The sequence below is a fragment of the Platalea leucorodia genome, assembly GCF_965183815.1.
Source record: "Platalea leucorodia genome assembly, chromosome: 17".
Classification (NCBI taxonomy): Eukaryota; Metazoa; Chordata; class Aves; order Pelecaniformes; family Threskiornithidae; genus Platalea; species Platalea leucorodia.
Genome location: NC_138839.1, coordinates 3,586,824 through 3,600,201, shown reverse-complemented (window position 1 = coordinate 3,600,201; position 13,378 = coordinate 3,586,824). Strand labels below are relative to the sequence as shown.

General features: G+C 41.9%; 1 protein-coding gene across 2 annotated transcripts; it reads left to right on the top strand.

Annotated features, from left to right (window-relative positions):
* Nucleotides 1-48: 48 nt before the first annotated feature.
* Nucleotides 49-6,063, top strand: B3GALT6 (beta-1,3-galactosyltransferase 6; the record flags this gene model as incomplete). Of its 2 annotated transcripts, XM_082329149.1 has the most annotated exons (2): nucleotides 49-1,000; nucleotides 2,777-6,063. In XM_082329149.1, 2 exons carry the CDS (start codon nucleotides 49-51, stop codon nucleotides 2,872-2,874), a joined length of 1,050 nt encoding a protein of 349 aa, XP_082185275.1. In that variant the 3' UTR covers nucleotides 2,875-6,063. The 2 variants fall into 2 exon arrangements, with proteins under 2 accessions (XP_082185275.1, XP_082185276.1); XM_082329150.1 differs by having other exon boundaries at nucleotides 49-6,063.
* Nucleotides 6,064-13,378: the final 7,315 nt, after the last annotated feature.

Below are 13,378 nucleotides of genomic sequence, written 5' to 3'. Positions count from 1 at the left end.
CGGCCTGGGAGGGAGGGGCCCCCCTCGCCCCGTCGAGGCCCGGCGGCCATGAAGCTGCTGCGCCTGCTGTGCCGCCACAAGACGGCCCTGGGCCTGGGCGGGCTGTCCCTCTTCGCCGTCGTCCTGCTTTACCTGGCCAAGTGCACCTCCGAGGGCCTCCGGCCTCTGCCAGCCCCCCGCGGGCTCCCGCACAACCAGCCTGCGGTGCTGCCGCCGCGGGGGGCCAGGGGGCCGCAGCCCCCGGCAGCCCCGCCGCCCTCTCCTGAGGAAACTGCCTTCCTGGCCGTGCTCATTACCAGCGGCCCCAAGTACAGCGAGCGTCGCAGCATCATCCGCAGCACGTGGCTGTCGGCCGCCGGGCGCCCCTCTCACGATGACATCTGGAGCCGCTTTGTGATCGGCACAGCTGGGCTTGGGGCAGAGGAGCTTCGTAGCCTGGAGCTAGAGCAGAGCCGGCACAGAGACCTCCTGCTCCTGCCAGAGCTGCGGGATTCCTACGAGAACCTGACTGCTAAAGTCCTGGCCACGTATGTCTGGCTGGATCTGCACCTGGACTTCCAGTTTGCCCTGAAGGCTGATGACGATACCTTCGTACGCTTGGATGTGCTCGTGGAAGAGCTGAGAGCCAAGGAGCCACGTCGCCTCTACTGGGGCTTCTTTTCTGGCCGCGGTCGAGTGAAATCTGGCGGCAAATGGAAAGAGAGCGCCTGGGTGCTCTGTGACTACTATCTACCATATGCTCTGGGCGGCGGTTATGTGATTTCTGCAGATCTGGTGCACTATTTGCGTCTTAGCAGAGACTACCTGAACATGTGGCAGAGCGAAGATGTCTCCCTGGGGGTGTGGCTGGCTCCCATTGATGTGAAGAGAGTGCACGACCCTCGTTTTGACACTGAGTATAAGTCGCGAGGTTGCAACAATAAGTACATAGTAACTCATAAGCAAAGCATCGAGGACATGCTGGAAAAGCACCAGACCCTGGCTAAAGAAGGAAAGCTCTGTAAGGAGGAGGTTAAGCTCAGGCTCTCCTACATGTACGATTGGGGAGTGCCTCCTTCACAGTGTTGCCAAAGGAAGGATGGCATCCCGTGAAAGTCTGAGGAAAGAAAAAGCAGAATGTTGATGGACTCTGAGCTTGGTTACTGTTACTTGGGGAGAATCCCAGTAACTAGGGCTTAAAAATTACTCAGAAGATTTTGCACGATTCATTATGTCACGGATCAATGAAACCCTGAAACTCCTAAGAGCTACTGATGTGGCATGATGTAGAGGTGTTTAAAAAAAAAAAAAAGAAATAGATGACAAAAAGCATGGAAAGGCTCATATGACAGGATTGAAGGCAAATAAGAGGTTGCAAAATACAGATAGTACAGAAAATTTGGGGGAGATAACTTGGATGAAAAGTTGCTGGAAGATTTTTAACAGATTCGAAGATTTATTTGCTAAGATCATGACAGGCCTTTATGCTATCTATAAGACTGTGAAACTAGCATCTGCTGTTTATTTCTTGGCAAGGAACAAGTGTCAGTTTGGCAAGGTTTGAAGATTCTAATGGGGCCGCAAATCAGTTGCTATTGCCAGTGGAGCAGGTGGCTGGTTATTGACACAGGCAGGCAAGTAAAGGGAACAACTGTACCTAGGATTTTCGCATTAGGGGAGGGAGAGCCAGTGTGTTCTTTGGCCAGTGCTCTGATTTACAAGAGTGGAGTTATTAGACCTTCTGTGTAACTTGTCTCTAAGCTTTTTGTTGTTTTAAAGACATCATGTACATAAATTATCTGGCAGCTACGGAGTAAGTCTGTATTTAGAAAGGTGAATGAGTTATGGTATTTGGCAGATAGAGAATATATTATCTTATTTTGGGGGCAAATAGTTATGCTACAAAGCTAGCCTTCAGTTGTTAGGCATAGGTGTTGTTCTTAGCTTATCCTCCAAACACACTATGTATGAAGAAATATTTCCCCTCCCAACAGTAAGTAATCTCACTGACTACTACAAGGTCAGATGTTGTAGGCCTCAGATTTATACTGTTCTGGATTACTTCTGTAAAATGTAGGTTAGCAGGATTAGATCAGTGGAAGCTATTTGGAGTTCAAACAAGATTGCTCTAATGTGGGTACCTCAGCTAAGAAAGTAAACTCTGTATGTAGTCAAGAGAAATAGGTTCCCCCGCCCCCCAAATTCCTGTTTGAGAAGAACCCTGTCTCTCTTTTGAGGAGCTACATTGCAATCTAAGGAGACCAATCCCCCAACAGTCACGTCTAGATGCCCGAAGACAGACTGGGTGGATTCCCTCCTCCTCTCCAATAGCACCTTATAGTGGAACTAAAAATAATTTTACAGGAGGTCTAAGTTAATTGCTCAAGTGATATGTCAGTAAATGGGATTATGTCCCTTAGTCCTGTCTACACTACAAATAATTCTAGTACTAACAGAGCTTGTCAGCATCAGATGCAGTATTGAACAGTAAATGCAGACAGGACATTCTTGGCTGTAGAACAGCTCACTTACACGATTTCACCGTGTTACTTATCTTCAAACCTTTACGTAAGCCTGTAATTCAAACATTTTTGAATGGCAGGTGCTCTAATACACAGAAATACTTTTTTTCCAGTACTAGTACAGAGCTACTGACTTCCAGTAACCTTTGTCAGCTACAGATCTTTCAGTATAAGCAGAGTTTTTACTTTTATGCCTGAAGGGCATTCTTAATTATCAGTTTTACTGTTTGTTGCACACTGCACTTTCATACAATTTCATTTCCTCCTCTCCCTAGGTCAGTGTCTGTTCCCACCTGCAGGAAGAGACAAACTGCAAAGAAAAAAAAAGGGTGCCAGTATCTCTGTATTTTTGCTTCTCAAATTAGTAAGTTAGCAATTCATACCAAAGGAATCAATTATGGGTTTTTTTGTTATTCTTCTCTGGTTTTGATTAAATTATTGAGGATTAAGCAGTCTTCTGCAGAGGCTGATAATTCTCTATTTTGAAAGTTTGAACAAATCTTTGACTTCCTTCTAAAACAAAATTAAGATACTGAAAAAAATAAGTTATTTTAGCATGTGTCCATTCTAATGCATGCTTATGTATTGACAAATAGGCAGATGTGCTTTTCAGCAAGGCATACTATTCCAAAACAAGAATTTAACCAGATTACAGGAAATTTAAATTGGTTTTAGCATTTTAAAAAATATCTGTTTGCCATTTGGGGTTCACTAGTATTGTGTGTATATATGTGATTAAATGCTTGTAATGTGAGTATTTATTTATAATTATTGAAAATGTATTATGTATAGGAAAAACGAGGTAGTTAAATGTCATTTTAAATTTGTTTAAGGAGGTACTGTAATGTCCATGAGAACTACATATCAAGCAATGCTTGAATTTATTGGTGTACGAGCCATTATTTAAAGTACCGGGATCTGAACTGCAGATCGAAAGTCTGCTGCATGTCTCTCAAGCTGGTAAGAATGTACTGTGTAGCCATTTCTACTAATAACTGTGTTCATGGAGTTGTTTACATTGTTGACTTTGACTTTGCCCACAACCCCCATCCCCACCACCCCCAAAAAAAAAGTGTTTTTCATTGCTGGCAAAAGTAATGGCAGAGAAATGCTGATATTTGACCCATGGAAGACGTTATGCATACAAATACTTAATAGTTAAGAAATGCTCTTGAAGAGTTTCCTACACAAGTGTCAGGAACGGCGTGCGCCCTGCAGTACCTCGCATAGGAGATCTCTTGACAGGAGCACAGCCCGCTGCCTGCACGCTTGCGAGATGAAGCTCAGAAACAACGGTGACCGCTCTTACATTCTTGGTCTGACACAGCTTCGTTACACCCTTTTCAGTTTAAGGTTACCCATGTTTTGCTCTGGTTGCAAAACAAATTAACACGGAAGGCTTGACCAAAGGCTTGTCCTTTGCTAAGTGGTTTTAGTTTTCTTAGTAGATGCCCCCTTGCTGCAAATATAGCGCTTAGATTTCAATCCCAGTTAATTGGGAAATTCCAGAAAAGTAAAAGGTGAAGCTTTTAGACTTTTTTGGTATTTTAAAAGCAAATTGAATCATTTGGGAGAGAGCAGGCACCATACATGTTGTGTGGAAAAACCCAGAAAAACATTAACTAATACATAATTCTTTTTTTATATTTTACTAGAAAGAATTTGCATGTGAAAGACCTATTGATGTTATTTTGGACAATCAAGAAACATCTGTGTATTACATGAGTGAGTCACGAAAGTTTTAAAACTTAAAGTGTCACTCTAAAATTCATTTTTGAGCCCATTTTTCCTAAAGCAAACTACAAAGCACATTTTAAACACCATATGAATTGAATATTTTAAAACTTGTGTAAGAAACTCTTCACATTTTAAACAACAGATGAATTGAATATTTTAAAAGGAGTAACTAATGGCTATCTTTCATACCTTCTGAGGACCAGGTTCCGTATTTCCTGACATCATCTCAGAGGTCTACTATATGATGGTTTTATACTTGAAAACCATGATGTAATCTCTGTTTCTTTTGAAAGTCAGGGGGAGGAGTGTGACTTCAGGGGGTCCAGCATTTGGGGGGACGTTTAAGTGCTGCTGAGAAATAAGCAGGTTTTGGTCTTTATAGCCGCTGTGTTAGAGTGGGAAGTTTGGTTGTGGGCCTTAGTGAAAACAAAATTATCCAGGAACAGATTTATCTCCTTTTTTTGTAGCATTCTTAGTGGCAATAGGTGAGTGATATGTTGGGCTTTTTATTTTTTTAAATAGTGTTTCTGCTGGTTTCCAAGTTTTCCCTTCATAAAAACTTGGCATTTTTAATATTATTGTTAGTAAGGGGAGCAACTATCACCTAAGCTTTTCTGGATCTCGGTGTGTTACGCACTATAAGTTAGGCAACTGTGTCAAGTCTATAAGCTTATGTTGGCATCCGTTCAGGACTACCATTGAGTTGATCTGTGACACTGTTGGGCTTTTTGTTATTATTTACAGATTTTTTTTTTTAATTATTTTTTTTAAAATCTGGCATTTAGCATTCCAGAGCTAATAGATACAGTAGAGAAATTAACTGTTCATGACGTGTCCTCTCCATGATCATATCTAAGACTTGATACTGAAATATTTAAAGCTGATGATGGCATAAACTCAACTAGAAAGTTGGTTTTATTTTCCAGTGATTTGTGTGCAGCATGACTTAATTACTTTAGTGTGTAAAAATAAGTAGCTAAAACATTAATTGCCATACTAAATAAACTAACAGTTGCACTTAAAAAACCCTCAAGCTTCCAAGGATTCTTGTAGTCAGCTCGAGATTTTTAAAAAAAACAAACCCAACTTAGAAATTACTATTACTGTAACTGAATACTTTCTTTTCTGAATGTCTAGCCTTGTTCATGTGAAGTTTGCTCAAATACAGCTTCTGTGTGTCATACTTTTGACAAATGTTACATTTTCTGTAGTTGAAATGCCTCATTTTTGAGCATTTAAATTTGTATTTCATATCTGTTAACGCTGATGTTTTGGGGCCAAGGTGTTAGCTTTGCAGATTTGATTAAAAGCCCAGCAGCATGGGAAGGTGATTGAGAGTTGCATTTCTACTCGTTTCTGTTCTGCTCCAGCATCAGAGTTGAAATATGGTTTTGGTATTGCTGTATGCTTGACAAACTGTCAACACCTACGCTACTATATATTTTATTCAGAACACACTGCCTGCAAGACTCAAATCTGTTGCTACATGTACCTGTGTAAGGTATGCTTTTACCTTGGAACTGGAACTACTTTCTGCCAACGTAATATGCCAGTTATTACTTTCTAATACAGACTATTTAGGTAATGTCTAGTAAAACTTGGAAACAGATCCGTCTGTGACTTACAGCCTATCTGAAGCTGGAGGATACTACGTAAGTGTGCCTTTATGAAACAGGATTAGCGTGCGGTACTGTGCTGAGTATGTTTTAAACAATTGTATGAAATTGCACATTTTTTGCAGCCACATAACTTTACCATTTGGGGGTGGGGTGTGGCACACAGTTTATTTGCTCAGCATTTATATAGGAAATAAACTGCTAGAAGCCTGAAGCTATCTGATGATGAAAACTCTTGGTAATTGCGTAAGCGTATTGTATATGTATTTCTGTCCTTTCATGTATGCCTTTATTGGCCAAAGGATCTGTGTGCTGTGATTTTTAATAAAAGACTTTTGCTCTATAGGTGATTACTTATTCTATGTAAGAAAAGATACAAGTGTTATTTTCATTTTATTATGCCACTGAGAGGCACGGAGGATTGGCTCAGTCTTAAGCAACTGCACAGAAATGCTTCCATTACCGTCAGTAATAATGGCAGATCAGCCTGCCAGGACCCCGAGGTGGCTAGCAGTAGCAATGCCACTGGGTCACACACGTATACACGGATACATGTACCTCTTCATCCTAATTGTACCTTGGTAGCAATACAGGGGCACTACTTCAACCGTAATGCCGTCAGAGAAAGGGTTTCTCTGACTAAAATGTGTATTGATTCTGGTCTTAGCTAAGAAGTCTTTTAAGCAGTTAGACATCCATAAACGCCGTTGGCTATAGTCCTGTTTTATGTTAAAAAAAAACCCAAATACTAGCAACATTCTGACAAAGAATTGAAAATATTTTCAATAAAACATCTGTTCAGATCATTTCAGCACTTCAAGCAGTTTAAATAGCACTAACTTTCAGCCGATGAAGTAGCTAGCCCATTTTCTTTAAAATGAGTGTGTTCTTGCTGCTGCTGCTTCTGCCAAAACCTTGGAAGCACATTCTGGGCTCTAGCCCAGAGAAACACCTCTGGTTTTAGCTAAATAAACCCATCTATTGGAACGCAGAAGCACAAGATGACACCGAGGCCACGTTGTTACTTATGATCAGAAGTGCCCTGGTTCTCGCTAGCAGTTCTTCAGTTACCTACTAAGATTTTTGTTGGATGTGTTTGCAATAAAGTACCCTCTGCCCAGAAAACCAGCAGTGGTTTTCCCTTTTAGTGCGATGATCTCAAAGTATCACAGTCACCTCCGGCACATGGAAAGCCTTGGCAAATTCAATCCATGGCTAGCCATATTGATGGGTTCCTAAGTGCAGAGCAACAGGTACGCTTCTTACCTAGCCCGTAGCGAGCATTTAACTCATCTGCTCAGCGATGTTTGTATTATTTATATTGCTGTATTTGCTGAGGTAGAGGCACAGAGAAGTAATAATAAAAACACTTCTCCCGTGCATTAGCAACTTAAAAACACTAGGGTCTGATGAAGGTTTATTTAAACTGGAATTAAGATTGCAACACAACGGTTTTGCTGCTGTTTCACTGAAATCAAAGACATCTCGGGATCTACATGCTTAGAAATTCACAGTAAGGATGCATCAAACCTCTAAAATTAGCACATCTTAAGCAGCTAATGATTTGATTTTTCTGCTACGCGGAAGCCTGTGAGCAACACCAGCCTTTTACAAACATCTAGGTGTGATACCCGATGTTCTTCCTGCAGAAGATGACACGGCATTCCTGGAAAGCCACCTCTGAGTAATTTAAGTGAGGAGAGGAAGCATCCAGAGAACCATTCCCTTGAAACAGAGCACTGCAGTTGCAGGCAGCAGGAGCATTCTCGTTTAGAGTAACAGCTATTCAGTTTTACGCACGTAGTATAATTCAGAACTGTGGTAAGCCAAATAGTAAGATTTGTGTCTTGTAAGATATTTATAGATATGGTGCTAGGTAAACACGTGCACGTTCATTTTCAGAAGAGAAGTGCAAGTCAAATTCCTCATCTGCAGAGGCTGGCACAAGGAAGCGTTTCAATGCTCTGGAATTTAAAGACGAGCCAAATGACCATACGGAACAGGGGTTTGGATTCCATGCTTGTACCCTGGCCCGAAGGCCATAATTAAATTCAAAATTTCATACTCGCCTCATTCCAGCAGCAGTGGTATCGAGCTTTAATTAAAACTCATAAAGCATTACGATTGCCAAACAATACACGCAGTCTCCTCTTACTGAAATAGTAAGTGCAATGGTAAATCAAGGTAAAGAACTCTTGCCCATTACAAAGGCCGTAGTTAAACATTAAAACCACACTTGAACGGAGTTCTGACCGTCCTCATTAGGAACCTTGGGTACGCTGTGTAGACTTGGGGGCCAACGAACGCAAGTCAGCAGATCCCTTATTACTTTTATCCATGTAGCAACTTTGTACTGAAGTTGTTTCAATCATTTTTTGCAATTACTTAGAGTATTTGAAAAACAAGACCACTAATAGCTTGTAAGAGATCATACCATGAGGCCTGTTACGTTATCAAGAAAAGTTATTTTCTGGTTCTATGCAAGATACTGAAAACACCAAAGGATTTAATGTTAATACTTGCATGTGCAGCCAGAAAAGCAATTCAAGTGTGGTGGTTCTGCTCTAGCCATGGCACGGATATTGGTCAACTAATTATCAGAGTACAGAGAAGAATCTGTTTTAAACAAGTCAACAAGACAGCTATTTCAATCTGGCTCATCATGTACCTCAGGGTTTCCCCTTTTTTCTGGGCTACCACATAAAATAGTCCCATCCTACATCTATCTAACCAGATGCAGTATCATTTTAAAGGCTCTGTCACCAGCAGTGCTTCAGCTCCCCAGCGGTACCTACAGTAGGAGAAAACCAGAGCCACAAAAGCAATGCTGGATTCTCCTCCCAGTTTACTCTTAATCCGTACATGGTTTTGAATGCCTAGCGCACAATACAAACTCAGCTTTAATCTGCATTTGGACAAAAAGCAATTTATGTATCAGTAAGAGGGGATAAGGAATGTTGACTTCAGCAATGCTGCGCACTATTCAGAGCCTTTGCAGTAATCGCGTCCAGCTGAGCTCTACAACCACGAAGGGCCCAGGCATGCTCTTAGGTAAAACTACAAAACATTCAGTGGGAAACTCTTGTTATTCCTCTACCTCAGCATACCTCAGGAACAGAACCTAAGCTTCAAGTTGTCAGTATTTCTTCTGCCGCTTCTCAAGTAGCCAGGAGATGGCTGCATCAGTGCGAGAACAGGGAAGCAAGCATTTGACCCCGACTCAAGGTCGGGCCAAACATTTTTATTCTCCTTTTCTGAGATATTTATTCACCCTGCTTGGTGCCTAGAGACATAATAAAAGAATAATCTTTCATTAACAGTCCCTATCAATTCCTACAGGTTTCTGAGGAAACCAGGAGCAAGTGGATTGGACCAGATTTATTGGTTTCTTTTGTTTCTTTTCTCCCCACACCCAAGGTTGCTGGGAGGCACCATGAATTGTGCATTATTTGCGCTACTTAGGACCTAGCCACCCTATATCTTTAAATTATTGTCTCTGGGACACAGCAAGGTTTCATTGCTTGAAGCTTGTTTCAAACTCAGTCATCCAATTCCAAAGAAAGCTAGTTCAGAAATTATTCCAAGGCCAAGCAATCTAAAGTAAATAAAGGCACACGTGTAAGACCTTGAATCTAAGATGAGTTATTTTGCTACATGATGTTAGATGTTTCAGTTCCAACACAAATGATCAAATTGCTATTGAAGTGACCATAAGGAGGAGAAGACTGACAAATAATGCAAGTCAAGGGAGCGAATTCAAAACAGGGCCATCAACCAAAGATATATATGAAGATTTCTGCCAGTAACCAAGAAAAGTTGCCTAAAAATAGAATTCACAGATGATAGAAAAATACAGAGACTATCAGTGTCCAAAGGCACGCAGCGTTTCAGTTTTACAGTGAAAGCCAGTCAGCTCAGAGGCGAAGTGAGTTGCCCAGGATCGCATAGGAAGCTGGCAGCAGATGAGGAGCTAGGCGCTAGCCATTGGTGCCGTTAGGCTAATGCCCTCCTCTGACTAAGGAGAAAGCTGGTGATAGCACTCCAAATCTTACACACAAACTAATCGTAAGTTCTGCCTTTCAAAAGAAACGTGGTAAAACCATACAAATCCAACTGATTTTCATCCTGTTTGTGATAGCAGAACTAAGCCGCCTAACCATCCCTTGGTTTTATAACCAGTTTTGTTTCCATCTGTGACTTCCCCAAGTCATGGATATCTAGGCACTCTCAGCAGATTGTCCATGAGTTACAATAGTAATCAACAACCTCTGAGTCTAAAAAGATCAGCCCGTGAGATTGCTTTTCATCAAGTGCTGGGGTTATTAACCCCAAAGCAAGTTCTTACATAGCAAAAGAGAAGCAAGCAATAGGGCTAAATTGGTCACATCAGCTGAAGGTTTGCAGTCAACACACAACACCAGATATTCAATAAGCTTTCAGAGAAGTATGAAAGCTTTTTTTTTTTTCCCCTCCCCATAACGCAGGACTCCAGAATAGACAAGAAACACATTCTCTCTCCTCTAAATCCAAAGCCACCCTCTTTTGCAACAGCCCAGCGGTGGTTAGAGGAGCACTGTTCAAAGGCCACCTGCCTGAGAGCCAAAACAAGCCTTTCAGCTCCCCTACCTTACCTTTTTTCCGGGAAGACTGCAAATAAAAGCCATTTACACAACGTGACTTCCACAGGATGATGTCTGTTATCACAGCCCAAACAATCCTCACCAAAAAAATCCCCAGAGCTGCTCTTGCTGCTTTTATAGAGACCGGTTGGTCCTCACCTTGTTCCTGACCTCAGGGAATCAGCTGGGAAGCAACAAACCAGCTGCAGGTGAGGGTTAGGCCCAACTACTTTAAAGGGACATCCTCAGGTGGGGGTGTTCATCTGTTTTCCCTGATACAATTAAAATATGAATTCCATTTTTTTTAAAACGTGTTTTCATCCAAGTTAAAATCTTTCACATGCAAATAATGAACTCACTTCTTTTTGCATCTTTGCTATAAAGATTTAAAATAAGACTTTTCTCCTATTTTTTCCTAAACAATTCAAAATAACTTTCCCATTTGTTACTGAAGCAGACCTTTGAAGCAAGGTATCTATTTGCAGCTCTCCATAGTTTTGCTGTTACTTGCCCTATACAATTCAGTCACCAGATGTCACTGTGTGCCTTGAGCAGCACATAACGGGATGTGTTCCTTGCTAAAAAAAAAGCCTCAAAGCAGTATCGACAGACAGTTGTTTATGACTAAAATCTAGCGATGTTCTCTAATAAGTATCTGCTGTGTAACACAGACGCAAATGGATGATTGGGGAGAAAAGGGAAAAAGTTTTCCAATTCAGAAATGGAATTCTGAAGGAATTATTGAGGATGGAGCCAACAAATTGGTCTATGTAATTACTGATTGATAATGCTTACCCAGATTTTAAAGACAAACCTTTGTAGAAGCCCACAAAGCCCCCCAAAATGGAGAAAGCAAATTAACTAAAAATGATGACCCACATTTTGGTCAGTATGATAGTGAAGCTTAGGCTTCACCATTTGGGAGCTACGATAACTTGGGATTGTGGAAAGATAACGGTGCCTGTTATGGAAAAAAACCGCAGCTATGATTTGTCAAAATCTTTGGATGACTTTTTCTTGTCTATGTATGTTTGTGGCAAAACTGGCCAAAAATTTTACATCAAAGGACTTTGTTGTTGTTGGGGGAGGGTTGGCAGGTGGCAGAGAAATAGCTTTTCAATGGAGTGGACATTTTTTATAGAAGAAGCCAAAACAAACCAAAACCCTTGGTCCCCGTGCCCCCCCCCCACCCCCCCCCGTCAAGTTTTTCTGTGATTTCGTTAGCTGAAAATACAATCGATTTGAGTTGTCAAATTTGGTTTTCTGAAGGGAAACCCTGCCATTTGATGCTGAAATTTAGGGAGTGTAGAAAGAATTTTGAAAAAGCAGTGTTAAGGAATGAGTTATCAATACTTGCATGTTATTGCAGGGGAAATAAATATTTGTTCTGAGTCAGATTCCAAAGTCCTTATAGAATCGTTAAGGTTGGAAAAGACCCTTAAGATCATCGAGTCCATCCGTTAACCTAACACTGCCAAGTCCACCACTAAACCACGTCCCCTTATTAATTCTGAAGAGCAGCCCCTCAGTAAAACAATTCCCCTGTGAGTGCAACAGCACTTCCAGGGAAATCCTGAGCAGCTCGGAGACTTGGGCCCTGTCCCCCGGTTGCCTGCACTACTGCCTGGATATGTGGCCAGGCAAAGCGGAGCTACGGTGGGGTTCCACACCAGTGTCCCAACACGGTTCTAGCACTGCCTAGGACCCCGGTTAAGTCAGCCAGGGTTTCCGTCCATGCAGGCCGTAACGGAGGAATACTTATTTATGTCTTAGTGGGTATGGAGTGGTACAGCTCTGGCCTCATTCCTGCACTGTTCTCGAGCTGTCGTAGCCTTATGCTTTTATACCCAGGTCACAAACATTGCATAAAATCCAAACTTCAGCCATACTTTCCACATTCTCCCCTCTTTATTATCGGTTTCAGTGAAAACATGGAAAAAAATGTGGAAAAATCTAGACACTGATTCATGTTTTGATGAAAACTCAAAAAGCCACAAGCCTGCACATCCACCCCCTGCTGCCCACTGTTTGCTGATCACCCTGGCCCTGATTTCTGGAGACACCAAGGCAATCACCTCTGCCTGGCACAGCAGCGTGCTTTAGCAAGTTGGCAGGGAGGCTAAAGAACAGCTAGTCATTTGAGGCCACAAGCCCCACCTTCTGGTGGTCCATGTCATTCCCTGCTTGGCTTGACAGCCAAGATCCAGGGAATGTGAGTCCTGTTACAGCATCTGTTTATTTTCCAGGCAGCAGGCTGATGTGCAGCATTGAAATCTAAAGTGTTGGACAAGTAGAGAAGTTCCACACAAAGAGCCTCCGGTGCAAAGTGCACCATACATAAGCAACAGAGGGGACTGGAAAATTAATAACACTGTCTTCTTTAAATAAAGGAAAAGGTTGTTGTTGTTGCCAGTGATCAATTGATTTGGGATAGTGCCAAATGGCTCCAGTTGGCTTTGAAGCATCATAGCACAAGACGCTGCAAAAACATTTATTCAGAACAGATCCTAGCCACAAGAGTTACAAATATTTACTTTATATATTTACTTTAGGGAAGGACTCAAGCCAGAGACAGTAGATCTTGATTGCAAGCATACCAGCAATTGAGGTGCTAAGAACTGGAGTTTTGGGTCTAATCTTTCTGATCTTATCTTGTCTAATATATTTGTCTTTCTTTCCATGCCTTGCCCTCAATAAAACAAGCGTTCCGCGCACTGGAAAACCATCCCTATAAATGTGCTGTGCTGAGCGCCAGGCCTGAATCTGTGGCTCTGCTAAGATCAAGGAGGCGAGGAGCTAACGCAGACTTAGATTAATTTCGGTGTCTTTTGTTGTTCCTTCGGTGTTTACACACTGCACGCTTGCGTGTGCAATTTTCTCAGCTGTCTCTGCCTCAATTTGCAGC